Below are 27,585 nucleotides of genomic sequence, written 5' to 3' on the forward strand. Positions count from 1 at the left end.
AATTTAAGTAGAGCTAACAGCTACCAGTAATAATATATATACAATTTTTAATTAGAAAATTTTTACAAATATAAGATGCAATTAAAAACTCTATCTTTAATTAAAATTGCACTTTCACTCAAAACTTAATGTAGATTTAAAGCATTTAACTCGAAGTGTTTACTAGAATTTTGATATATTTAATTAAAACAAGTAATTTTTTAGCAAAAAAAACAAAACCGACTTCAATTCTCATATAAAAATTTAAGAGTACCGTTAATTTCTTAATGATCCACTGATCGGATCTTAACTAAATTAGAATGGGACCACCTATGAGGTACCAACTTTCCTTTAAAAAATTATATATTAAATTATAGAAATCGGGTGACGTGGTCCAAAGTTATGCGGTATAATACATTACAAAAATATGTATATATATATATATATATATATATTCCGACGAATTGATAACCTTATCCTTTTTTGAAGTCGGTTAAAACGAAGCTATTAAAAGTTTCGTTATTAATTTTTAGTGATAGAAGTTATGCCTTTCTTCTAACATAACAGCAGCTATGAATTGAAGGCAAGTTTTTTTTACTCTTATACCCCGCTNGAAGTCGGTTAAAACGAAGCTATTAAAAGTTTCGTTATTAATTTTTAGTGATAGAAGTTATGCCTTTCTTCTAACAAAACAGCAGCTATGAATTGAAGGCAAGTTTTTTTTACTCTTATACCCCGCTTGTTATCTAGAGCTTGGAGTTTACTGATTGATAAAACCAGCATTGTGCAGTTTAAAGCAAGGAAATATAATTCGGAGGGTAAAGATAATAAAGAGGCTTAATTCGAAAAATCTACCTAAACTGCAAATTTGATAAAGCTAAGAAATATACAATCCGAATACATAATAGGAAAGTGTCAACGTAAATAATCAAGCTTTGTGTCTAAAAAAAACTATTCTCAAGTCTTGTACAAATATTAAAAAAATAAAACAAATTTAACAAATTCTTTGAAATATTGCACAAGGGGAGTTCTCAAGGAAATCCAATACTTGTTTAATTATGCACCAAGTGCAATAGAAAAAAAATAATTTATAACTTAAAAAGATAAATATGTCCTAGCGAAAAGCAAGTATTCGCAGCAATTTAACCGTTAAATACCTAAACCTTGTAATCTCAAAACTGAAATAGTAGAACTCCTAATATCTTTAAAAATAAAAATATAAAAAACAAATAAATTAGATATCGACAAATCGGAAGGTATGATTGAAGAGCTCTTCATGAAAATATGGATATCATACATGGTGCTGATCATGCCGACTACTTGACGGTGATGGCGGCATGTGTGGCTGTGTGTGAGGAGACTGCGATTGCTGATTACCATTTCGCTGTTGATCATTACCACTACCACTACCACAAGCAACAGCAGCCTCAACCCCAATAATCATATTTTCTATTAAACTAAAAGCATTCGCTGAGCTTTGGCTGGTAAATGATGGTCTTAGTGATTGTTGTTCCAACTGCGCATGCATAGGTGAATGTGTTGCTAGTGCTGACAGGCTGATGGAGTTTGGTTGATGTGCCTGTTGTTGTTCTAATTCATGTGGATTATGGGTTAGTGTATAGTAAGTTGTTGTTGGTATTGTTGTTATTAATTGGCTAGCTTGTGTGTTAATTTGGTTAGTTGTTGTTATTGCAGCATTACTATTCGCAGCGGCGATCGGAATTATTTTTATGCTCTGATTAGGTTTAGCAAACTTCTCCGCCGTATCGCGTGCACTACGTTTCCTCAGCAGTTCGGAATTCGCTAACAGCATTTCATCATCGTACTTTCGCGGACGACCACGTTTTCGTGTTAGATTTGTTTGCTTTGTTGGCGCTGGTGCTGATGCTGTCGCCGGTGTTACTGCCCTAGCCATTGTAGCATTCGAGATTGCGGAGGATGTTGTGCTTCCTGCGGCGTTCTGTGAACTATGCGGCTGTGCCGATTGTTTACTGACTGCAATCAACTGCTGTTGAGTAAAATGTTGCTCCAGCTGCTGCTGCTGCTGCGGAGGGTATTGCTGTGGCTGTGTTGCGTGCGCATCGACTTGTCGAGCCGGCGTTTGGTATAGCATCAGCGTGTTTGGTGTCGTCATCATTGTATGCATTCTTTGATTTTCATCCGCTCCCCTTAGCAGTGCCTGTGGGGGTTGCTGTATTATTTGAAATTGTAACTCTGTTTGCCTCTGAGTTTCTTGCTTTATAAGCTGTTGACTCAATTGATCCATTTCAGTTTGTTGCATATCGTTTATCATTCTGTTCGTATTTGTGGAATGCATTAATTGCACTTGCTGCTGGTGAAATTGCGAAGGTTGGTGTTGTGGTAGCTGCGCCAAAGACGATGCCGCTGATTGTGCTGCATCTGGCAATGCTCTGCAAGTTTCCACAGCGTCGTGGGTAAACGCTGAGGTTTGTGTTTGGAAATTTTGCGTTAAATTGCGTTTCAGGTCCGCGTTCCCACTAGTCGCTCCTACACCGCGACTAGTTCTCACCATTCTCAGCATGGTGGCATCTGACGGCTGTGGTAAAGCTGTAGTCATTGTGGCCGCATTTGTTTTTGGCATATCGGTGGAATGTGAGCCACCGTGGTCAGCATCGACATGCGGCATGTCTTTTATGGAGTGCAACTGTAACTCGGTTATTTGGATTTCATTCTCGATAAAATTCGGTTGCGTTTGCTGCAGCTGGTAGGGGTATTGTATGTGGACTTCTTGCAGCGGCGAAAACTCTTGTGTTGGGTTGTTATTGCTGGTCAATGGTGCGAGCGTATTTGGCACACTCACGAAACGCTGACTTTGGTGTGTATTTGGTTGTTGCAGTGGATTTGCTAATAGAAACCTGACATTGTTGCTATGTTGCAAGCCACCTGCAAGTGCCGAATTTTGTGGGTGTTGCTGTGAGTACAACTGTATATTTGTAACACTATCAATGGTTTTGAGTCGCTCTGGTTGCTTTGAATGATTTGAAGTGCTTGTCACAAATTGTGGAGCCATTTTGACNGAGTGCAGAATTTTGTGGGTGTTGCTGTGAGTATAACTGTATATTTGTAACACTATCAATGGTTTTGAGTCGCTCTGGCTGCTTTGAATGATTTGAAGTGCTTGTCACAAATTGTGGAGCCATTTTGACGTTGGCATTTCGAAGTTGCTGCTGCTGCTGTGAATGTTGCTGCGGTGCCGTCGGTCTATAATGCAATGTGGCGCTTTGCTTACACGGTGAATTCGCAATCGTTTGTGGTGGCACATAGCGATAATGGATGGCAGANCTGTGAATGTTGCTGCGGTGCCGTCGGTCTATAATGCAATGTGGCGCTTTGCTTACATGGTGAATTCGCAATCGTTTGTGGTGGCACATAGCGATAATGGATGGCAGAAATTTTAAGTTGAGCAGCTGCGTTGCTTTGCTTCGAATTGTTACGCATTTTAGACTGTTTCTGCACCGCTGTGGACGATAAATTAGGCTGAATTTTTGAAGCCTTTTCAATCTTGCGGCTTGAAACTTTTTTACTACAGTGAACTGTGGGTCTCGCCTGATCCGCTTCAATCTTTTGAAAACCAGTCTTTTTAATCGTCTCCCTCCTTTGTGGCCCGCATGTTGATGTTATTATGCCGCTAGATGCTGCGGTACTTTGAACCATACTATCAGCTACACTTACACTTTCAATCCTAGGCGCACTACTACTCACAATTGTGGACTTAGCACCTAAATTATTGATTACCATTGCGTGAACCTCATCCGCACTATTAGTGGCTACACATTCCACACCTCTGACAACTGCATCCTCATAAGCGAAATTTCTCGAAGTTGCACCATGCTCTTGCCAGCGTCTTTCTACGTTACCACGATTGTTTTGTTGTTGTTGTTGTTGCTGCTGCTGCTGCCACTGTTGTACTGGCCTACTCTGCTCTGACTCAGCCCAATTATAACTTTTTTCCTCGTCCACACCGCCCACCATGGCCTCATCGAATGCATTTTCAAAACGCTGCGCGCTTATAGTTTCACTAGAAGAGAGTATTGTGGGATTCTCGTCAAAATCGAATGCCACTGCATGCTCATACCCCGTTGTTCCTTCATCGGCCAGCAATGGCAATGGATCTATATTTATAAACTGTTCCTCATTTGCTATTTGCAAATCCGTAGTATCTATGCTCGTTAGTTGCCCATCACTGGCTCCAACTTCATGCCAATTCGGGTATATTTGCACATTCGTATCGTTTAAGTGCACTTGTTGCTGCGCAGTCTGTTTGGCGCCTCCCCCGCCGGCACCGCTATATAGCTCCATGGCATTTAATACACTAAATTCAATGTTTCGCGCATTCTCAACTAAATTTGTTGGATTCACCACAGCTGTTGGTATCGCCGACGGACCGATCACGCTCGCTGTAGAAGTGTGCGTAGCAGCTTTAGTCGTAGCTGTTTGTGTTAACTGTTTTAGCAGCGCATGGATACGCGCTCGTATGCCCAACACTGGCGACTGCTGCTCCTGTAAAATGCTTAGGGCGAGCGAAAGGCGCTTTACCATCTTCGACATATTCGCCGTCAATATGATGCATTCATCGTTGTCATTAAGTATGGATATAGTCCCATCTTTATGATACTTTAGCAATAGTGGCTGCGAAATTGCGTTGCCCTCTTCATCGAATTGTGTAGCTTGTGCGAGCAAGGCGGCGTGCGCTTCCGCTAAGGCCTGTTTATCGACAAATAAATTTCGCGCAGATTCTATGATTGAGGGTACGTCGATGAGGCCCATTAATTGTTGTATGTACTTTTCGAAATGAAAGAGATTTGCGTAACATGTGACATTGCGCATCGGTACGGTGGGGTAAGAGGCAGGTAACACAGCAGCCATCTGATTTATGCCAAAATCCGTGGTGCAAAAAGCTGCTGTCGTGTTCGTAAATATTGGCTCTAGCGTTTTTTCTTCTTCCACCGATTTCGGCGCGACAGAGTGCTTCTTAGGCTGGGGCGTAACGACCTGTACACGCGCAGGTGTGCGCGCACGCGTTCCACTCCGTGCCACCGATTGTGATTGAGATTGCGACTTTGATTTTTGAGCTGGAGGGATGGTTAAGTTTTCTTCCGCTGTGGTTTGTGCTGATAAACTAGACGTTGTTGAACTAACCGTCATGCTGCTGGCCGTTGGTGTTGTGAGCTGATAGGTTACAGAGGGTCTTGAGGGCGTAATAGCAGCATGTGAAACATTTACCGTTTCTGTTGAGATGTCGGGAAAGCTAAAAACAGGAGCAGTATCTGCGTTGGTTGTGTGGCCAATAGTTGTAGTTGTGGACTTTATTAGGGGCAAAATCGGCGACAAAGATGACAACTGTGTGAGTTGCTGCATCTCAGTCGCAGTTGTGGGAATTGTAGACGGTGTATTCGTTTTCACAGCAGGCTTACGCCCGCCATTTTTAGCCGATGACTTTGATCGTTTGGTTGAGCATATTTTAATTGCTGGCGTTGTCGTGGCTAGATCGCTACTCACATCGCCCGCAGACTTCACATCAAACGTTTGCACTTGTTTTGCACCTTTAGAAGTATTCGAGCTTATCTTTAATGTTGACGATGGGTTGATGGCGTCGCAGGTGCTTGCTTTCCAATTGTCTGCCACCATAAATTGGCTTTGAGACTGTGCAAACGGTGAATCCATTTCGATTGCTGATGATGTTAACGGTGGGGTCTGCATTGTTTCTGGAACCACAAATCCCAGCCCATTAATTTGGGTTAAATCCGCCATATTTGATCTTGTAGATGCGCTTTGATCTATGCCCAGCTCTGCGGCTGTAAAGATCGGCATATTATTAAAACTTAAAGCAGTTGTTGTTATGCCAGTGTGCGGCGTTGTTGAAGTAATACCAGCTGAACTGGTAAATAGTTCCATTTGGTCGGTGGTTGGTGGTATGGATGTTATATTGCTATTTAGAAAATTTGGATTACTTCCAATTGTTAATAATTGCAGATCATCGGAATGAGTGGAAGTTGCAGTATTCGTAAAGATTGGCATGAAATCTATAAGTTCGTTTGCTTTTGAGAAATCCGTATTAAAATTAGCATCGGTGGTAAAGGTAGGCACTTGCTTTGCTAAATACATTGGACTGCTTTTGGGTGAACTTTTAATGCTCATAATTTCGGTAGACTCTTCTTTTATTTCCTGTGTGCTGATAATCACATCATTCCCTATGTCGAAATCATTCTCCCCATATTCCTTCGTGGAGAACACGCTGCTATTAACTTCTTCGAAATCGTTCGCAGCATTACTCGAATCATTTAAGCAAACAGTAACCAAGAATTGATCATCATAACTTGTTAAAACAACTTCACTAGCATCATTTTTATAGTTTGTCAAGCGCGTCTCTTTAGCTGTTGTTTGTTCCATACCAGCTAAGTCTAGAAGTGTGCTTGATTTCAACTCCATAGCTGAAATCTCTTTAGCGACATCCGTACATTCAGCTGCGAAATTTTTCGCATCGATTTCAGAGTAATTTTCTTCATTCATTGTAAGTCCTGGGTCAATTTGTTCTATAGCCCCATAGGATATATACATTTTAGTTTCCTCGCTGCGTTCTTGATTAGTTGATTCATTAGCTTCAGCGCTTTCATTTTGAGTGAAAATTTTGACAAGATTTGCATTGTGCACTCCAGTTAAAATGTCATTTTCTTCATGTCCAGCTACGCTTATGTCCGTGGTTTTAACTTTACTTGGCGCCAAATTGGGTTCCGATATCAGATTTTCTGGCAGTATGCAATCTTCAAAGGTTGGTTGTTGCAACTCGGTTGCGTTATTACCCACAGACTCTTTTTGATTGGAATGAACTCCACTGTGGTCCGCGCACTCTTGCTGTATATCTTTAATTTGACATTCTTTCGCCTTATCTTTATGTTGTGGTTCGAATCCCACAGTCTCTTGGTGGTCTTGAACTAAATCTTCTATAGCCTTTTTTTCAGTACACGCTTGCTGCAAATCTTCATTTTCAGATTGAGCATATTGCATACAAGCTTGTTTTGATTTTGATTCCTCCTCAACCCGACAGCATGCGCTTTCCCCTTCATCGCCCTCGCGATTTCTTTTATTCTCACCTTCAACCTTCGTTTCATCACCTTCAATAATGTTACTATGCTTTGTTGGTGGTATTTTTTCGTCTTGAGATGAAATAGTCTGGGTGTTTTCTTTATCGTCTGTGTTTTCGGTTTCCGAATATTTTGCTTGTTTAGATTGTGTTACTTGTTCCCTGTTGTCGTCGCGTTGATAATCTTGAAGCACCGTTCTCTCTTTTTCTCGTTGGTTATCTTGTATTTCCACACTGTTTTCCTCTTTTGCCGTTGGTGATTGCTTAGATTTTGTATTTAAATCATCTGGTACTAGCTTTTCGCCTCTACTTTTATTCAACTTCTTATTTGTGCAAATATCCAACTCGGATATATCTATTTTTTCATCCAATTCACTAGCTTTATTTTCAGTTACTGAAATGATACTCTCTGACGTTACCTGCACTAGATTATCCTCTTCTGACAAAAGAGCTGCAGTATGGAACAAATCTTCTTCTAATACTCCTGAAACATTTCTTCGTTTCTTTAAAGGTAAACTCGGTGAGGGACAACAACATTCTCGAGAGAGTAATTGGCGTGGTGCTGAACTATCAATCGTAGCAGTGTCTGCTTGGACATAACTGATCGCACTTAGCGCTTTAGAATTTGCCAGCGCATTTCTTCTAGCTAACGCCTCCAAAGCCGCCTTAGAGGTGGAAGGTTTCTCTGACAAATACCAAGTCTTGGATTCTTTTTGCTTACCTATTAGTTCTTCTAGTTTTTTTATATAGGCAATAGGTATGGAAACTCTTAGACTTGGTGTCTGCAAAGGCTTTTCATTATTCCCGTCAACAACCACTCTTTTATCTTCCAAACCATTTTCAGTCTGCGCCTTATCGCCCTGCCTGTCATAGAGATCTTTTGCGTTATTGATGTCCAATACTTCCACGTCACGCCAATTATTCGCTTCCTCTCCCTGAAGTATCGGCGATTCACTTTTTATTTGCAGATCGTATTGTGTGTCATATTCATTTCTCATCACCATTTCTAGTGGTTTTGTTGCGTAGTTGTGTTCGAGACTAGTCGCAGCCATTGTATCCATAATCGCGGTCGGCATCAGTTCGGAAAGCAAGTCATCATTACTTATAATAACATCGTGTTCCAAATCTAAAAGCGATAGGTCCTGAAAGCTTGCGCTCGTACTCGAAAGTAGTTCGACAACTTGTGCTTGGGATTGGACAACTTTGAAGCTCGTCGGTTCATTTTTACATAAATCTGCGGCTGCCGTTGGGGTAGACGTCATGTTACACGAACAACTGCTCGTCGAAGAACTGGACGTGTCGCTGCCGGGATAACTAAAGGTCACACTGCTACATGCAGGCGTGCGTCCATCGGACGGTGTTTGCGCAGCTAACGGGATTTTTAAATTTGCATTTGCTATAATACGCGCTGAATGATTATATTCTTCCAATAGGTTATCAGCTTCCATATTAGCTTTTAAAATATTTATACACTCAGTATTGTTTAGGTCCTCGTCTTTGGCGTGCATTTGGCTCATATTTGAGATGCTCAAATCGACAGTCGAATCTTGGTTTGGAAATTCGGAAATACTCTGAAAGCCATCGCAAACACTCTTGGAATAACATTTAGTAGCATCAGTTAGTTGTTCTAGTGATAAGCTACGGAAACTCGAGATATCTACGAGCTGGGCAACATCATTGTTTTCTGTAAGTAAATTCGAATGCTCGCGGCAGTTTATTGGCGCAGACTCAACGCTTTTAGCTAACAAAACACCTTTCGATGGTGTCGCAATCACTTTCTCGTTTGAATTATCAACGGCGCGTTGCGTAAAATCTTGCTCAACTTGAGATTCGGTTTCAACCAAACTTTTATTTGCACTGCATTCAATGCCAGTTTTCGCTACGTCCACATCTTGCGCCTCTAAATCCGTTATACTATTTGTAACCGTCCTTGCACTAGTTTTCATATTCTCATCGCTTGTCGGTTCCTCGTTCTTGTTTTCTTGGCTTTCTTGTCGGATCGTACCCTCGTCAGACAATCTCTCACTCGTTTGCACCAAAGACTTATCAAGATTATGTTGTGAGACTTCCTCATTGCTGCTGTCAGCTATCGTAGTAGCCACATTCACATCAACAGGACAAACATTTGTTTTTATGAAGATAGTCTCAAAGGTAGTTGGTACTTGTGCCGTTTCTTGTACAGCCAATACTTTGCTTGTACATGGTGTTCCCTTTACATTTTCGACTTTCATGCGCTTTGCCGGGTTCTTTTCAGGAATTCTTCCAGTATCGTCAAATATCGTTCCAGCTTCTCCGCGCTTTTGGTATCCCTCCAATTCAGCAGGAACAGAATCATTTGTTATTTCTTGCATTCCATCTGACTTTGGGGCCTCCTTTTCCAGCGTTGCTTCCACATCACAATCCTTTCGCTTTCTCTGCGTCTCAACAGGTGTGTCAGTCTTTAATAGCTCTGTTTCAGTAATTACTGACTCAATTACTCTTTTGTTACTCAAACTTTTTGTTACAATTTCACATCGCTTGCGCTTGGTGGGCGACTGGTCGTCCAGTGTTTCCTGTTTTGGTTTAGATTTTCTGCCACGCGAGGGAAACGGTTTGATCGGTTCGATAACCGCATTTTCTGTTTCCATTTGTAGACTAGAATTGAGCGCGGCCGCTAATTTTCTGGTTATTGGACGATGCGATACGTCACCAAATTGCGCTTCTATACTTTGAACAGCCTTATCTGCCATGGGGTGAAGTGCTTTTTTCTCTGCTTTTGTGGGCGCTTTAGCCCTAGCCAATCGTATTTTTATGCAGCGCTTGGACAACGCACGCGTTATAGGCTTTTTGGTATCCACACTGTTAGTGGTTTTGGATGGCGGTGAGACTGGTACACTCGTATTTTTTACTACTTTCCATTGTTCGCTTCTACGCAGACTATACCTTTTCTTCGATGCACATTCGTTCGTGTCAATGCTGCCGAGCTCAATATCTGATGTGGCAGATAGTTCAGCGGTCTGTGGCGTAGTGGGTGCCAAATTTTTTGCTGCCAACCGTTCGGAAGTGGGTGGCATAGTTAGCAAAATAATTTTTTTACTCTTAGGGGGTGAATTGCTCGCTACTTCTGTAGCTTTTGCAGTCTTATTTGTAATTCTGGGCGATTTACGCGGCAACTTTAACTCACTTTGTGCTTTANTCAACCGTTCGGAAGTGGGTGGCATAGTTAGCAAAATAATTTTTTTACTCTTAGCGGGTAAATTGCTCGCTTCTTCCGTAGCTTTTGCAGTCTTACTTGTAATTCTGGGCGATTTACGCGGCAACTTTAACTCACTTTGTGCTTTAAGTGAACTTATGAAATTTTCAAAGGACGAATGAAAAGTTGGATTGGTTTTATGCGATAAGGGCGGGTTTTCTGGCGCTGTTTTTGAGGGAACGATTCCTATATTCTGGGACGTAATTGTGTCAAAATCCACAGTTTGATTTTGCGGTTTTGCTGTTGGTTCTTGTTTTATAAGTATTTCCTCAGTTACTGCTACTGCTGAAGTTTTTGATATTTCTTCGATTGACAAAATACCCGCATCATTAGGAGCAGTTTTGGTGACTAAGCCCTTGATGGGTTTAAAGTCATTAAACGCTTTGATTACGTGCATATCATAGTCGATGTGCGTTACATGATCGAGACTTTCATTATCATCTGAGGCGAGTTGCTCGGCGAAAGCGACCGGCGGTATTTTAAGCGGCGCAACTGCTTGTAGCGATTCAGGAATGTCTACGACTACATTCGAAGAATCGTGACTGGCAGATAAACCAAGGATAATTGTTTTATCGCTGATATCTTTTTGACTTATTGCACCAACAGCTCGTTTTGACTTCGTAACCATAATCGATTTTTGTTGCACGTTCGAAATGTCATCATTAGTGATTCGTTTTATTTCACAGGAATTCACAGCGGATTCAACTCCACATATATTTTCAATGGTCGAACAATCAGTTGGTAACCCATTTTCTTCAATACACCGCTCACCATCATGAGTTGTATGTTTGGGAATCTCGAAATTTTCCGCAGTGCAAACTTCCGCGTTCGATTGATTGTACTCATTTTCGGTTTGTATTAGCCCCGGCTTAGTCACAATACCACTGTATTTCTGCGCAGCGGCCTCGGTAAGTAAGACCGCTTCAGCTAGGCGCTCTAAATTAGTTTTGGGACTTTTGTCACCACAGAGTAAAATGCCCGTCAGTTTTGACTCAGTTTGCGTGGTAATGGATTCTGTTTGAGAAACTATTATGGAAACCTGTGGTGTGGCGTCGCCTTCAACCGAGTTAACAATAATACTCGCCGCATTTCCGACTGACGCCTTTTCACTTTTATCAAAACTAGCTGATTCTGTTTCGGCAGGATTTTCAGTAGTTGCCACAACAACCAATTCGTGTAGACTAGAGTCGACAACAGTTGGCGAGTTCTCGCAGCTTATTAAAGTTGTATTGGCGACAGACCCTTNTCACAGCGGATTCAACTCCACATATATTTTCAATGGTCGAACAATCAGTTGGTAACCCATTTTCTTCAATACACCGCTCACCATCATGAGTTGTATGTTTGGGAATCTCGAAATTTTCCGCAGTGCAAACTTCCGCGTTCGATTGATTGTACTCATTTTCGGTTTGTATTAGCCCCGGCTTAGTCACAATACCACTGTATTTCTGCGCAGCGGCCTCGGTAAGTAAGACCGCTTCAGCTAGGCGCTCTAAATTAGTTTTGGGACTTTTGTCACCACAGAGTAAAATGCCCGTCAGTTTTGACTCAGTTTGCGTGGTAATGGATTCTGTTTGAGAAACTATTATGGAAACCTGTGGTGTGGCGTCGCCTTCAACAGAGTTAACAATAACACTCGCCGCATTTCCGACTGACGCCTTTTCACTTTTATCAAAACTAGCTGATTCTGTTTCGGCAGGATTTTCAGTAGTTGCCACAACAACCAATTCGTGTAGACTAGAGTCGACAACAGTTGGCGAGTTCTCGCAGCTTATTAAAGTTGTATTGGCGACAGACCCTTGACTAGCGTTGAAATCGTTACTGTCTACAATTGCGACCCCTTCATTACTAATCAAATTAAGAGATTCCACAGCTTTTACAGCGGCAACTAATCGCACGAGACCATCATTGGAACCTTTAACAGCGCTGGAGGGGATTGCTTCTCTATGTACATCACTTTTGGGTCCTTTTTCCGAAACCATAGGTATAACGGATAATTCTATTTCCTTGTTATCAGCTATGATTGTGTTTTCGGAAGACACTGCATTTGATGCCATTGAGTTATTGGCGGTTTGGTTAGCATATAAATTCGGTTTTACAATTTCGATTACTGACCCCAGATTGACGGCAATAGTATCTATCATCGCATTGTCTTCCATTTCAGCACGCTTAGAATTTTGTTCACTTATTTCTTCAGTACTAGTAGTGCAATTTGTTATTTTGGTTACTTCTTCATCCAATGTGACGCTCTCCACTTGTACAGTTTCCGTTGAATTTGCAACATTTTCAATAAAAAGAGCTTGATATGTTGTTTTTTGGTCACCTGGCGTTCCCTCATTTATATCAGCTACAACAGCAGTACTAGATTTTTCAGTTGACGAGTTTTCTAAATCCTCACATGTTTCCCGATTTGCTGAGCTCTCGATCTCTATCTCGTCTACATCCTTTTCAGCTTCAGTCAATTTTATTTGAGCTTTAGTGGAACATCCCTCTAAATTGAGTGTTTTATCACTGAAAGGCAATTGTTTAGTATTTACATGTTCAGTAGACTTGCTTAACGTTTCGTAAGACACATTTGCATCTGCATCACTTGTCTTGGTAGCAGTCATATCATTTGTTTTTTGACCAACACGAATATTCTGATTTGCTTGTGTTATATGCTTCTTTTTTGAATCTATTTCGCTAGTACATACATCTAAGCCCACTAACGCTGTCTCTTCGGCATTCTTGACGCTTTCGAAAATTGGCGCAATATCTTCTGTGATAACAGTACTTAAATCATGAATGCTGCCTGGTTTTTTTATAATCTCCGTTATTATGTCTGTATTTTCAACACCCTTTTTGGGCTCTTTGTTTGTTTGTACTTCTATTTTATCCGATGCTGCTTGGATGTGTGAAGGAGTCGCTGATATAATCGAATGTGAAGATGATTTTGATGACTTTTCATTTTCTTTTGCTTCTGTTTGGTGCAAAGCTGGTGTACTTAACTCTACAGACGATTTCACTCTCTCTTCAGTTTCTATTGCTTCCCCTTGATGCGGTGTAGATGCTGACGTACTCGAACCTACTTGCGATTTTGTGAGCTCGAGCTCTTCATTTTTTTCTGCTTCTCCTTGATGCGTTGCTGATGAAATTGAATTCGAATATGATTTTTCTTCCTCTTCTCTTATTGACGGTTGTTCTGAATGTGCTAATTTAGACTCTAATAAAAGTTCACTTGGGTCTTCCAAACCTGGAGTAGAGCTGCGCTGTTCTACGTTCATACGTGCGCTATCATCTTCAATTCTTTCGATAACCGAGTTTTCGCCAGTTCCTTCACTTAATTGGTTTGTTAGTTTTTGAGATACGACTTTTACATTTTTCACGATCAATTCTTCCGTTTCGGTTAACCGCCGCTCCTGCGTATCAGCATTGCTTTTCTCAACTTGCATATCTGCTGGGTGCTGTTCTGAGCATATCGACACCAACGTTTCACAATCCAACTCATTAAGTTGTTCCACGCCTCCCTCTGACGTGTGCACTTTACAAGCGTTAGTATTGATACAATTTTCTACGACATTCGCATTTATTTTCACTTCTTCACTTAGAGTTTGCTTAATATTAACACTGACTTTGAAATCACTCGCGAGTGCACTTTTTCTTTTATTCAAAATATTTCTATCCCACACGACACCTACAAGTTCGTTACACTCATTTTCTTTTGCCTCGCCGCCTGTGTATTTCTTCACATTAGTTTCCGCCTGGCCTAATTCAGTCTTATCATTTTTCTTAGCGGTTAAAAATGGATCTGCAACATCCCCTTTAACAGCTACGCAATCGAGTTCAGAAGCTGAGCTCATTTGATGCAAATCTGTTTCCTTGGCTAAATCAAACTGCGAATCGACGATGTTTGGTGACGAAACACTATACTCCAATTCGGTTTCCTGTAACAGTGTCTCTGTGCTACTTGTACAAATATCGTTCCCCACATTGTTTTCAAGAGAAGTTGCCCTATAAATTTGTGAACTTGTACTTTCTACCATAACGAGCATTTGTTTTCTATTAGACATTTCAGTAACCGCTGCTGCTTTATGTTCATCTGCGGCATTCGACTCTAAACTAGGCCCTGTAGTTGTTGAAACATTCGAATTTTGTTCTTCCATTTCAACTTGTTTGCCAACTTCAAAGCTTTTCATATTATTGCATACAATACTATCATTATCATCATCGCTATCATCGGATATATGTATAAACTCAATATTTCTATTACATACATAATTGGTTGATGAAATATCTTTTGGCCCATGAATGGATTTAGAGCGGTGTGAAACATAACGCGCTTTCATTTTACACTTTGGATTGTTACAAATGTTGCTTTTAAGAACTGATAAATATTGATTTGATATTTCTTTTTCATGGGGTTTTTTACTCTGAATTGGTTGAGTAGAAACTGTTAAGTTACTTTTTGTTGTACTTGCACAAGCACTAACTTCAATTGTATCATTGTCATCATCGGAATCAATTATAATTGGAGATGTATTTTCAGGTAAGATTTTAGATTTCTGTACTTTAAAACTGTCAACAATTCTCCTACCTTTTTGCGCCATTTGTTTAAGTGACTCAGTTGTGGAAGAAGTTGAAGATGACGGTGATGTAAAACGTGGTTGTGGTGAATTGGGGAAAGCAGGTTGTTGAATGGTGGTTTGTGTTTTGCCAAGATGTATAGCTGGTTTTATCGGCAATTTGGTATTTAGACGACGCGTGGGTCCAATAGGATTATCGTTGAACTTTACTTGTTTTTTCACTGGCTTGTCATCGGCATTTAAACGCTAAAATATTGAAGCAATAATTAGTGAATATTTGCCCTAAATCATAGGTAAAGTGCAAGTGAATGCAAATCATGAAACTTACCAACTGCTTTGAGCCACACTCGCTGACTCGTGGATTATCTTGCGCTTCGAATTCACGACGCATATCTCTTGGTCCACTTACATTATCTTCCATTAACAATCTACGGTTAGATGGAGATAAAGCTTGGGAATAGATGACTTTACCCTCACAAGTATCATGAAACTCCATATCCTCATTCCCAAAACGCTCCGGGCCAATATCAAGGCTAAATCTTGGTGAGTTTAACAAGTGCATATTTTGCTTGCCATTAACGGTGAAAGTGTTAACAATAAGCGGCAATGACGCGGCGGCTGATGTTGACGGCTTTCTACTAGCAGTAACATTACCACCTTCACCTGCACCCTCAGACTCAGACTCATCCTCCCCGTAATCGTTCGTTGTTTTCACGNTTACTAGCAGTAACATTACCACCTTCACCCTCAGACTCAGACTCATCCTCCCCGTAATCGTTCGTTGTTTTCACGTAAGGGGATTGTCTACTTGTGGTGTGCTTTTCATCACTTGAATTAAATTGCTTTTTAGATTTTGGCGCTAGATAAGTTCTAAGGCCATTTGGGGTAATCCCGCTTGCGGCCAGAGCATCATCTTCCGATGCAGCCTTATCATCCGTAGTGCTGCTATCCAAGCTTGTGTAGTCAGTATCGACAGCGTCACAATCTTGATAAGATTCTGTTGGATCTAAAATGCTGCCCGAAAACAATTCTCCGTCTGAGTCTGAGTCCAAGCAAATAACCATTTCGGTCTCGTCTGCCTGCACTCTCTCGGATGCTCTCTCTTTCAAATCTGTAAGCCAATCTAAAGAATGCTCCACGTACGTCATTCTAGACGGTTGCTCATCTTCAAGAGTAAGATCGACACACTCAAGCGGCTCCTGTGTGACGGCGCGTCGATTTAAACGCTTTCGATGCTTCAATTCAGCTGCGTATGTGGCACCAAAATCCCAAAGTGGTGTTGCATTTATAACGTCATCCTGTAAGTTTAAAATAAAATTATAATTAAAAAATATGCTTTTTTGAGAAGAATAATTTGCTTTCGGTGCTGCCATCTCAGTTATTGTTTTAGTCATTTACTTAAGGAAACAATCAAAGTGAAAAAACAGTGGTGGCGACTAACTGCACACAATTGCTTCCACTAAGATGTTTATCTTAAGCATCAGACCTTTTACTTGAACATCATTGCGAGGATTAAAATGTAAAAGTATTGTTTTTGTTATTGGAACGGCATGACTAATTCCTGCCTAAAGCGGCTAGTGGACGTAAAGCTCACTTTAGGGTAACAGGAAACGCGCCGTTTCGATAGTAATCGAATGGAAATGAATGGGGTTCAAAGGAACACTAACAAATTTTGCCAATTTTTCTTTTGATATTCCCTATTCTTTTATAAAAATACACCGTATTATCTAACAAAAACCATATAAATTCATATTTCAAACTTTGTGCAATTATAAAAATTCTGCAAAGTTGCATCTAAATTTTCAACTTTTGATCAGATTTTGCCGAATATTTTTGGGTATGCAGCTTTATAGCCCATTAAATTTTAGTAAAATAAAGTGTAAGTTTTAAGTTTCTAACAATCGCGGTGATTTTCTGCAATTTTTTCACGCGTTTTCTTCCATACAAAGTAGGTTCGACAATTTTTTATCTCTCTTTTTTTGTATGAAAAAAATGCGGTAATACTTTCGGAAAAGATTATCAAAATACTTTCGGAAAAGATGATCAAAAACACTATAAAACTGCATATTCAAAAATATTCTGCAAAATCTGATTAAAAAGTTGAAAATGTAGATGCAATTTTGTAGAGTTTTTATAATTCTTGCACAAAGTTTGAAATATAAATTTATACCGTTTTTGTTAGATAATGAGCTATACTTTATAAAACAATAAGAAATATTAAATAAACAAAAGAAAAATAGTAAATTGTTAGTGGAGCTTTTCGGTCGTCGAATTTAAAGCAAAAACGTTGGTTTTTCTTTTCTGCCTCCTACGCGCTTCGCTTTGAATTCAACGGCCGAAAAGCTCCAAATATACAATACAAACAATTCTGTATGCATTGGCCCAACTTAAAAACAAGCATTATTTATCGGAGAGATAAACCGAGACAAAGTACAAGAAAACATAAGATTTTAACTCAAAATGATGCACTTTTTCCAAAACATCAGATATAAATATAATAAGGACACCTGCTACCTCATTAAACAACACAACTAGAACACCAAGGGACTCGCTGTAAACTGTAGACTATGGAATTATACCAACTAAACTAACTAACTAACTAACTAAAAATTACTCTTACAACAATCGGTCACATTAAGGAAGATCTCCGAAAGGAACTTGACGAAAAAGATTTTAACTTACATCCCTACATCTGCAACTCTTTCGTATTCGGATTTTGCTACGAATCATACCAGTAGTATCCCAGCCAGCAATGAAACGTAAATTTTGCCGACAGTGCAGTTTAGTTCAATTTTCCGTATCCGAAAACGCATACAAAAAACTCCTACAGTTATCATAAATTTTCGTATCCGGAAACAGTGCAGTTTAGCTCAATTTTCCGTATCCTAAAACGCATACAAAAAACTCCTACAGTTATCATCAATTTTCGTATCCGGAAAACGTTCGAAAAAGATGATGTCATTTGAAAGCAATAATTGTATTTTATTCGCTTAAGCTAAACATTTGAAAGCATACATGCGTTGTCGGCAGTGGCAGAAGGTGCCGGGTTCGAATTCCGTCAGGCGCTTCCTAATTTTAATTTAATTCTTTTGAACCATGAAAAAGTATCTGTGAAGTGCAGAAGGAAAGCGTATTGAACGAAAAATTCTATCAGACAAATTTCAGAAAAAACGTATCCATTTTACATACTGCTGTCTGTAAGTACGTTTCTGCTGCACACTTTAGTGAGAAAACGGATCGTCAAAGTATCCGGAAATGGAATCAGTAAACGGACAAAAATCGGCACTTCATCCACTTTTTTGTCCTTTTTCGGATCGGTTTTCGGCTTTTTTGCTGGCTGGGATGCTGCAATCCGGATCGTATTTTCGAACTTTCGAAATTCGTAACAATGGCATGCCTAAAAACGAACGAGTAAGCATTCTTGCGTAATTTTGTACGAAAACAATTCTGTGTCGGAGGCGAGATAAAAGATGTAAATCGATGTGTGTTTGCAGGAAATACTAGTGGTGTTTATTTAAACAGATAAACTACGTTGGGAAACTTCCGCAAGTAAAAGGTTGTCACACAAAGCGGAGGGACGTACAGTTTTACGCCGACTCCGAACGGCGTATTTTTGTGAGAAGCTGTTTTTCTTGGCAGAAGTACGCTCGGAGGTTTGCCATTGCCTGCCGAGGGACGACCGCTGTTAAGAAAAAACATTTTTTCTATATATTTTTTGCGATGTTGCTTTGACCAGGGCTTGAACCCAGGCGTTGCGGAGTGGAAGCGCGCACTGCTTACCACTACACCACAGCGGCCGACGGAATAACTCCGAGTTAATCCAGATCAACGCTGCCGTTTGTTTAAGCTTTTACTAACATGTTACTATCTTGACGATGCCAACGATGCGGCGATTCTAAATCGGCATCGCTAATTATTAACGTATTACCTTTTTATATAATCGTGTAGCTCTCTAGTAGATACACACATAGATGATGTCTTGTGGGGTGCCTTAACAAGCCGGACATATTTGGGTTTGTCGGAGTTGAGTATAGATAAGGAGTTAAGGGTGTTATGGTAATTATTCCAGAGTGGATATTGTTGTTGTTGTAACGGCTACGACAACCCCGCCCAGATTGGTTAGTCCCTCAATCGTTGTCGTCAAGCTCTACTAACGGCAGCCCTAGGAAGCGTGCAGCCTCGACGGGGTCTGTCCATAGGGACAGGAGCGTTAGCGTGGTGGGATCAGAGGGCATACGAAAAGATGCTGTGAGTCATGGGGCGACTCTCCACATGCCGGGCATTCATTGAGAACATCTTCGTTTAATCTGCTCAGGTATGAGTTCAACCTGCTGCAATAACCAGAGAGCAGTTGGGCTATTGTGGTCCGATTCTCCCAAGTTCTGTCTCGTCCACGTCTGGGGATTGAGGGCCCAGAACGGCATTCACAGGTAGGGAGTCTACATAACTCGAGACTGCCTCTCTGTGAATGCCGTTCAAGGCCTGTCGATAACCTTTCGGGTCCAAAGGTTGTTTGATGAACCTCTGGACTTCGTCCGTCAGTTCGTAGAGATGCCTCCTGATGTGCCTGGCCGAAGGCTGATCTGCAACGAGTAGTTTGTTTGGGTGACCACATCTGTGGCTCCCAACCAGGAACTGCTTGCAGAGCATGCTGTTATGCTCCTTAATAGGGGGCATGTGGGCCTCCTCGTGCAGGTGGTGTTGCGGCGACATAAAAAAGCATCCTGTCGCTGTCCTGCAGCTTCATCCGCTGCGTCCTACTAGTCCCCGGTGACCACACGGGCGCAGCGTAGGTCAATTTCCTTGTACGTTGCCAGCAACGTTTCTTTGTCTCTGCCCCAGGTGTTGCAGGCTAGCGACTTGAGGACATTGTTGCGGTTTTGTACTTTGTTAACAATTGCGGTTGTATGCGTCGAGAAGGAGAGCAGACTACCGAATGTTAGTCCGAGTATCTTCGGGTTGTTCACCGTCGGAATTGGTGTATCATCGACGTGAATTCCCAGTTGGGGTCTGGCCTCCTTCGTCCAGGTGGTAAAAAGTGTGGCAGAGGATTTTGAAGGGGAGAGGGTTAGGCTCCGTGCAGTAAAGAAGCGAGAAAGCTCGGCGAAATAACCGTTTACTTTCGAGCACAAGTCATTAATTCCATTCGCGGACACCATGATGTAGCAATCGTCAGCATAAGAGACTATCGAGACTAGCTCAGGTGGTTGAGGGAGCTTTGAAATGTAAAAGTTAAACAGTAATGGGGAAAGGACACCACCCTGTGGAACCCTCTGTTTTATTTTCCTCGGTTTGCACGATTTGTCTCTAAAAGTTACTGACGAGTGACGACAACTCAGATAATTCGCCGACCACCGTTTGAGTCCCTGTGGGAGAAAGGAGGCCTCTAGTCTTCTAGTAGCGTTGAATGACTGACACTGTTGAACGCCTTAGACAGGTCTAGCGCTACTAGAATGGTTCTCTCACAGGGCGCTTTCGGTTTAGCTCACGAGTTATCTGGGTATTTATGGCGTTATGTGCTGTTTTGTACTGTGCACTTTACGGAATCCATGCTGATGCTTCGCTGGGGGCAGGTGGTTTGTAAATTACGGGAGTAGCAAGGCCTCTAGTGTCGGGGAAAGGAGGGTTATGGGACAACTTTGTTGGCTGGTTTCCCCGGTTTGAGNGAACCGGCCGGCCAATTTCCTTGTACGTTGCCAGCAACGTTTCTTTGTCTCTGCCCCAGGTGTTGCAGGCTAGCGACTTGAGGACATTGTTGCGGTTTTGTACTTTGTTAACAATTGCGGTCGTATGCGTCGAGAAGGAGAGCAGACTACCGAATGTTAGTCCGAGTATCTTCGGGTTGTTCACCGTCGGAATTGGTGTATCATCGACGTGAATTCCCAGTTGGGGTCTGGCCTCCTTCGTCCAGGTGGTAAAAAGTGTGGCAGAGGATTTTGAAGGGGAGAGGGTTAGGCTCCGTGCAGTAAAGAAGCGAGAAAGCTCGGCGAAATAACCGTTTACTTTCGAGCACAAGTCATTAATTCCATTCGCGGACACCATGATGTAGCAATCGTCAGCATAAGAGACTATCGAGACTAGCTCAGGTGGTTGAGGGAGCTTTGAAATGTAAAAGTTAAACAGTAATGGGGAAAGGACACCACCCTGTGGAACCCTCTGTTTTATTTTCCTCGGTTTGCACGATTTGTCTCTAAAAGTTACTGACGAGTGACGACAACTCAGATAATTCGCCGACCACCGTTTGAGTCCCTGTGGGAGAAAGGAGGCCTCTAGTCTTCTAGTAGCGTTGAATGACTGACAGTGTTGAACGCCTTAGACAGGTCTAGCGCTACTAGAATGGTTCTCTCACAGGGCGCTTTCGGTTTAGCTCACGAGTTATCTGGGTACTTATGGCGTTATGTGCTGTTTTGTACTGTGCACTTTACGGAATCCATGCTGATGCTTCGCTGGGGGCAGGTGGTTTGTAAATTACGGGAGTAGCAAGGCCTCTAGTGTCGGGGAAAGGAGGGTTATGGGACAACTTTGTTGGCTGGTTTCCCCGGTTTGAGCAGTGGGACAACTCTCCCCATCTTCCAGATGTCTGGAATGACGAGAGAGGCCATTGACAATTGAGGACATCCGTACTACTCCCGTAGGACCCTCGACGCTGGCGAAAACAAGAGGCGTACTAGGTTTTGGCAGTTTGTGCAGCCTTCTGGTCACTCGATGCTTGGCTTTATCCACCGGAGGATGCAGTATGAACTGCCGGCTAAAATAGCTCGCGCACCGCTCCGGGTCCGACGAAGCGTGTTCATCAAAGTCTATTTTAACTCTGTCGTCACGCTTTGTCGGGTTGGACAATGACTTCACGGTTGACCAAAGCTTACTCACACCAGAGGCGAAGTTGCAGGTCTTCAGATGCTCTTCCCACTTCTTCCGCCTATGTACGTTCACAAGTTGCCGAATCTCCGAGTTGAGATCCCTAATACGAGGATTTCCGGGATCGGCCTGACGACGGTTGTCGCGCTCATCGGATAGGACAGCCGCATCAGCAGGAAAACTCGGAAGAGGGTCCGAGATGCATCTCGCTAGGATGAAGCGGGCTGCAGAAGCAGTGACAACCCTGCGGAATTTACGCTCACCTAGGTGAACGTCGGTTGGTGTGGGTGCACTTTCAGTAACATCCGCGAAGCCTTTCCAATCAGCTTTAGAAAAGTTGACATAGGTCCGGTGATCCGCGGTAGCAAAGTCAGTTAGTTTATCAATCGAGATGATTATGGGCAGATTAAAGTCAGCACGATCGGACAAGCGCTGACTATTGTTAAGTCTGGCGAGCTGCAGCAGCTGCCCATAATCCTGGTGGGTGCGTCGTCGTTCATTGTGCAAAATGTCGAATCGTCTATCTGCTCAGCCAATTGTGTTCCCCTACGATCGTTTGACAGGCTTGAATGCCAAAGATCGCGGTGCGCATTGAAGTCACCAACTACCATACGGTTTTCATCTCTGAGGAGCGCATCTATTTCAGGGTGATATCCTGCCGGGCAGCTGGTGGCAGGGGGTATATATACGTTAAATATTTCGAACTCAACATCGCCTGACCGGATAGCAATTCCCTGAAATTAGGGATGGTATCCCTGCGGTCTATGTCTGCTTCAATAAGACGATACTGCACTGTGCGGTGCATGTTGAATGCTAGGCCACCACCATTATCTTGCTCGCGATCTCGACGGTGCACGTTGTATCCGGCGCAATTCAACAGTGTTAAATTTCCGTGCAGCTTCATCTCTTGGACCGCAGCTATTAATCTTGCTCTGAAGTCCGTTACAGTTGAATTGTAACATCTTCGTGTGACTAGGGAGACTTATTGGAATGTGGGATGTTAGTGATGTGTGTTGCAGTGCCGCCACATGCTGTGCTTGCTGCTGCTGAGGCTGTTGCCCTATGGTGTCAGTGGGCGGCGTCGCAGTTGGGGGTTGCGACCGAGCAGCACAGCATAGTCCCTCGTCCAATCTCGCGTGGTGCGCAGTCTTGAGCATGCCCTAAAGTGACACCAGCTAAGGCAGTTGTTGTACTAGACCGATGTTACATTACGGAGTATCCTGGACTTACACACCGTTGCAGCAGGTATATGTTTCTGGTCCAGGGTTTGACTCAATGCCAGCCCTGAACAGAAGTATGCGAAGAAGAAGTAACCTATGGACGTACAACCCTAAACGGGGTTAGATCGCCGAAAAAACAGCCCTTGGTCGGGAAAAGGCTACGAGTTACCCGAGTTTTTTTTGTGTTACGGACGTTGGTGGTGCATTTTACAGATGTTGATCCGTAAAAGTATAAAGAGACGACAGCGTTGATCCGGATCAACTCGGGAATTAACTGCAGTTGACCCGGATTAAACCCGAATTAATCCGAACAAACGCTGCCGTCCGTTTTAGCTTTAACGGAAGTCCGGTTGCACGTAAAGTACAGAAGTATAGAGGTCTACAAATGTTGCGTTTTGGAACGCACGCCGAGAATTTATTTTTTTACGACACCCGAAATTGGCTTGCGTGCGTTTGCATTTGATTTCATTGAGCGAATCAAATCTAAATGTCACTCAGAAAAAAATTGCAAATTGAGTTAGCTTCATAGGCACGCCGTTCAATTTCGGTTGGTCCCATACAAGTTGTATGCGCATGAGAAATTTTTGGCAATAAATTGGCGACGTGCGTGAATTAGGTTAGCCTGTTAAGGCGGATCTCCATAGCATGCGTATACGCATGCGTGCACCTACATAGCAACGCATGTAAATGTAAGAAAATTGTATGAATTTTGATTTCTAAGCGTAAATGTCAAACGCACGCATACGGATACGCATGCTATGGAGGTCCGCCTTTAGTGAAGCATTCGACTCCAGACCAAAGTGTTTTTAAATTAACATGCATAATCCGTAGTGGATAATGGCTTTAATATTTCGAGCGCGACACCGCTTTACCGGATAGCTAATATGAAATACTATAATTTATTAATATATATTAATATATTATATATTTAATAATATATTTTATTTGATACTCACAATAACGACTTCAATGTCGCCATCCCCATCTTCCAAAGTATCATCACAAATTGCGGCCTGAAAGTGGGAGTAATAAAATGTAAAAATAAGATGAACTTCAAATTTAAGATTATAGTTTAAATAGTGATTATAAACCATACTATCAACTTACATTTTTTAAATCGTGAAAATATTTTAAGCTATTCAAAATATCTTTCACAGCATGTTTGCGTGTGTGAATTGTTGGCAAGTGATTAACATACATGGGATTCGTATGCAACGTTTTAGTGGGACACATAAAATGCTGTGCGCGGTTAATTAATTCAACCTGCTCAAGAGGATTTCGCAGCATTTCCTTCCATAGATGCAATACTATAATATATTGTACAAATTTCTTATCCGACAATTCTCTTTGACACCGCGCATTGTTGCTTGTTGGAATTTCCGCTAAAAAGGTGCTGTGAGGATAAACGAAAATTAAATGAAATGGTATTGAATTGTGCAATATAAATGTGATCAATAGTGACATACTTAAAAAGTGGTTCCATTATAAAACGTGCCGAATACATATCGGGCATATGTAGANGTATGTGACCAGTAGTGACATACTTAAAAAGTGGTTCCATTATAAAACGTGCCGAATACATATCGGGCATATGTAGAAACATTCTGAGTACATTTTCCTTGGCCAACGACTAGGTTAAATATAAAAGTTATAATAATCAATAAAAGCGAAGTTTAATTAAAATAATTGTGTGCTTACTTCATCCTTCACCAATAGGTGCTTATTTATAATGTGGGCTATACGATGGATTAAAGCGCACTTCTGTAATCTTGTCAAATTGGATGATAATTTTATTTCGAGCGAGTTGTACACTGCAATCAATTGACTTATGTGATACAAATAAGCAGGATCCTGAAGTGAAAAAATAGTAATATTACAATTATTAAGTAGTGGTCATGGTACCATCATTTTTTTTTTTGTACCTCTCTACTAGACGAACAAATATCATGGAACAAATCCAACAGACGTATAATATTTCGCTTTAGCCGGCGGCACAATATTAACGAAGCTGTAACTCGTTCAAACTCATTTTTACAACCACTGAAAAGAGAAATATACCACATAAAGTTGTAAAACCTTCAAAACTTATAAATGCAGCCGCGTTATACCTGATATAGTGTCGAATGACCTCAAACATTTTACGCTTTAATAATGCATTATCCTTGACATCAGTGAGCGGCGCATGTAATAGCGTCTTGCGTATTTGGTTATGTGCCTCGCGTATATGCGGAAACAATGCATCCATGTACTCCTCTGGTTCTTTGGGTGCGCGTCGAATATGACGCAAGCATACAACACGGCGACCAATCGCACTTCTTGATGCCCGAAGTGTTGACACACTGGTAACGCTGGAATTGGCAGGTGATGGCGCTCGCGATTCCGACGCCGACGTAAGCTCCTCAATTGTAACTTCCGGCATTGCTGCACGTGTCCCTCCATCCAAGTCTGCTACTGCTGGCAGACAAATTGGATTATCATCGTTTGAACTTTGCATTTGTGGACCAGCCACATTATCACTTTCCGAATTTTCCTTTCGTCGTTCCGTAACGACGCAAACATTTGGTGATGACAATGTCTCATTTTGCATTGTTTGGACTCTTAACATTGGGCTGAAGCATTTTACTGAAATTGTTGGCTTGGGAGATTGCTGTGATGACTGTGTTTTGGAATTTGAACTGGTACTTGTGGTGTATGGCAATTCATCACAATCAATAGCTACTGTCAAAGCTGACGAATTTGTTGTTTCCTTAATTGTCGGTGCTGTTGCTGTAACACTCTGAACAGAAGGTGGTGCTATGTTGGTTATTACATTGCTTACACATGTGGAAGTTTTTGTTTTATGCAATTCATCACTGGGCTCTTGTGTACTTGTCGAGGGACCATCGCATAAACGCACAATGGACAACAGCTGATCTATATCGCTGGGTTCATTTTGCGCCGCACTAGAAATATCAACTACACCACCACTGCCAGCAGAATCACCTTCGTCATTATCAACATATGTGGCAATAACTAAAGTATCTGATTCCACCGCAGCATTTTGTGTCATGTCATTTTTTTTGGTGCAATCTGATATCGTATTTTCGGGGCTACCTTCTGCGGGCGTATCGTCATTTTTGTTGGATTTTGAAGTTTCTTTATCCGACATGATGCTATAAATGCGGCGTCTAAAAATCATTTTGAAATATGTATTATATTTAGAATTTTGGTTGACAGATAAATAAATTCATGGGACTTAAAATTTTATGTTTCAAAGTTCTTTCTCTAACGAAAAGATTTTATTTTGCAAGCTATGTATGTATGTACATATGTATATAAGACTGCATCACTCCCCATTTAAAGAAAAAACGTGTTTTTTCATTGGAATTATGAAATCTATTATATTTTAAGACGTCTACCAAAATATTTCCGAAAAATATTAAGATTTACGTGAGCTGGACCGACTTGAAAGTACCTCCTAAAATGGAGATTTTAATGAATCCAATAGTTCCTTAGACTTTTTTGAAAAAATCCCCTCAAATGACAAAACGGTTTAAGCTTAAAAAAATCTGCATAAAAATATTTAAAAAAAATTTTCAACGGAATCGTAATAATGAGATTATTGATAATGTTTTATAAATTTTTTCAAAGATTGGTATAAGGAAAAATTTAATAACTGAACCTANTAATGAGATTATTGATAATGTTTGATAAATTTTTTCAAAGATTGGTATAAGGAAAAATTTAATAACTGAACCTAAACTATGTATTTCGATTTAGACTTGTGAGGTATCACTGGAAATGTATTTTCTCACCCTATTAATTTCTTTGCTAATAAACTCCTTCAAAGGATACAAGAGAAAGGTAGGATGAACGAGCGTCAGTTCAAGTTGAATTAAGATGTTTTGGTACTTAAAAAAAAAAATGGGACACAAATGACTTTTTTTGCACAGAAATAATAATACTACATCATTTTTGATTTTAGACGAATGGTACTTAATCTTTTTAAGAAAAACTAGTAAGTTTTAAAACATGTTTTACTAGGATGGGCTCCCAAAAAAAACGAGAAAAGCTTTGCAATTATTATGAAAGACTTGTATAATATAAATCTCAAAATAAAAGTCTTTGAAGACTTAAAAATATTTATCTCAATCATAATTATTATGAAAAAACTTTTATAATATAAGTCTGAAAATAAAAGTATTTGAAGACTTAAATATATTTATCTCAATGATAATTGTTATGAAAGACTTTTATAATATAAGTCATTGAATAATAATTATAGATGACTGGAAAAATTGTTATCTTACTATAATTATTGGTCAACTTTTATTCCTTTCTCTGGTGCAAAGTCCAATAAGTTTTTTTTTTAATTTGTTTAACAGAATTTGCTTCTTTTTATGTACATATTTTATTTGCTTTACACAAACATTTATTTTGTGCAAGAGAAAGCAATTGAGATCAAAAAAAAAGTTATCTATATAAAAACACTGTTCAACAGCATTCAACAGCAGAGTAACAATGGTATATTTCTAAAAGAAATTTTAATTTTTGGAGGACAAAGTTATAGTGTAGTGTTGGCATTCATATCGCTAGCTTAGAGTGAAAAGTTGCTATGTCCATTTATACACAATTTACAGGGAAGGAAAAAAC

At 40.9% G+C, this 27,585-nt stretch overlaps 1 protein-coding gene across 5 annotated transcripts; it reads right to left on the reverse strand.

Annotated features, from left to right (window-relative positions):
- Positions 1-592: 592 nt before the first annotated feature.
- LOC108359884 (uncharacterized) lies at positions 593-26,115 on the reverse strand. Of its 5 annotated transcripts, XM_017611953.1 has the most exons (14): positions 25,062-26,101; positions 24,876-24,993; positions 24,652-24,804; positions 24,498-24,583; positions 24,061-24,346; positions 23,910-23,966; positions 15,615-16,173; positions 15,204-15,538; positions 14,887-15,121; positions 12,111-14,781; positions 10,257-11,554; positions 3,283-10,109; positions 3,141-3,176; positions 593-3,010 (listed from the first exon to the last, which is right to left on the reverse strand). In XM_017611953.1, the coding sequence occupies exons 1-14, from the start codon at positions 26,099-26,101 to the stop codon at positions 1,271-1,273; spliced, it is 15,441 nt and encodes a 5,146-aa protein (XP_017467442.1). In that variant the 3' UTR covers positions 593-1,270. The 5 variants fall into 5 exon arrangements, with proteins under 5 accessions (XP_017467442.1, XP_017467439.1, XP_017467440.1 ...); XM_017611950.1 differs by having other exon boundaries at positions 12,111-15,121; positions 15,204-15,591; positions 15,668-16,173; positions 25,062-26,115; XM_017611951.1 differs by having other exon boundaries at positions 3,141-3,181; positions 3,291-10,109; positions 12,111-15,121.
- Positions 26,116-27,585: the final 1,470 nt, after the last annotated feature.

Source organism: Rhagoletis zephyria, unplaced genomic scaffold (genome assembly GCF_001687245.7).
Source record: "Rhagoletis zephyria isolate East Lansing unplaced genomic scaffold, Rhagoletis_zephyria_1.1 Rzeph_scaffold_00485, whole genome shotgun sequence".
Lineage (NCBI taxonomy): Eukaryota > Metazoa > Arthropoda > Insecta > Diptera > Tephritidae > Rhagoletis > Rhagoletis zephyria.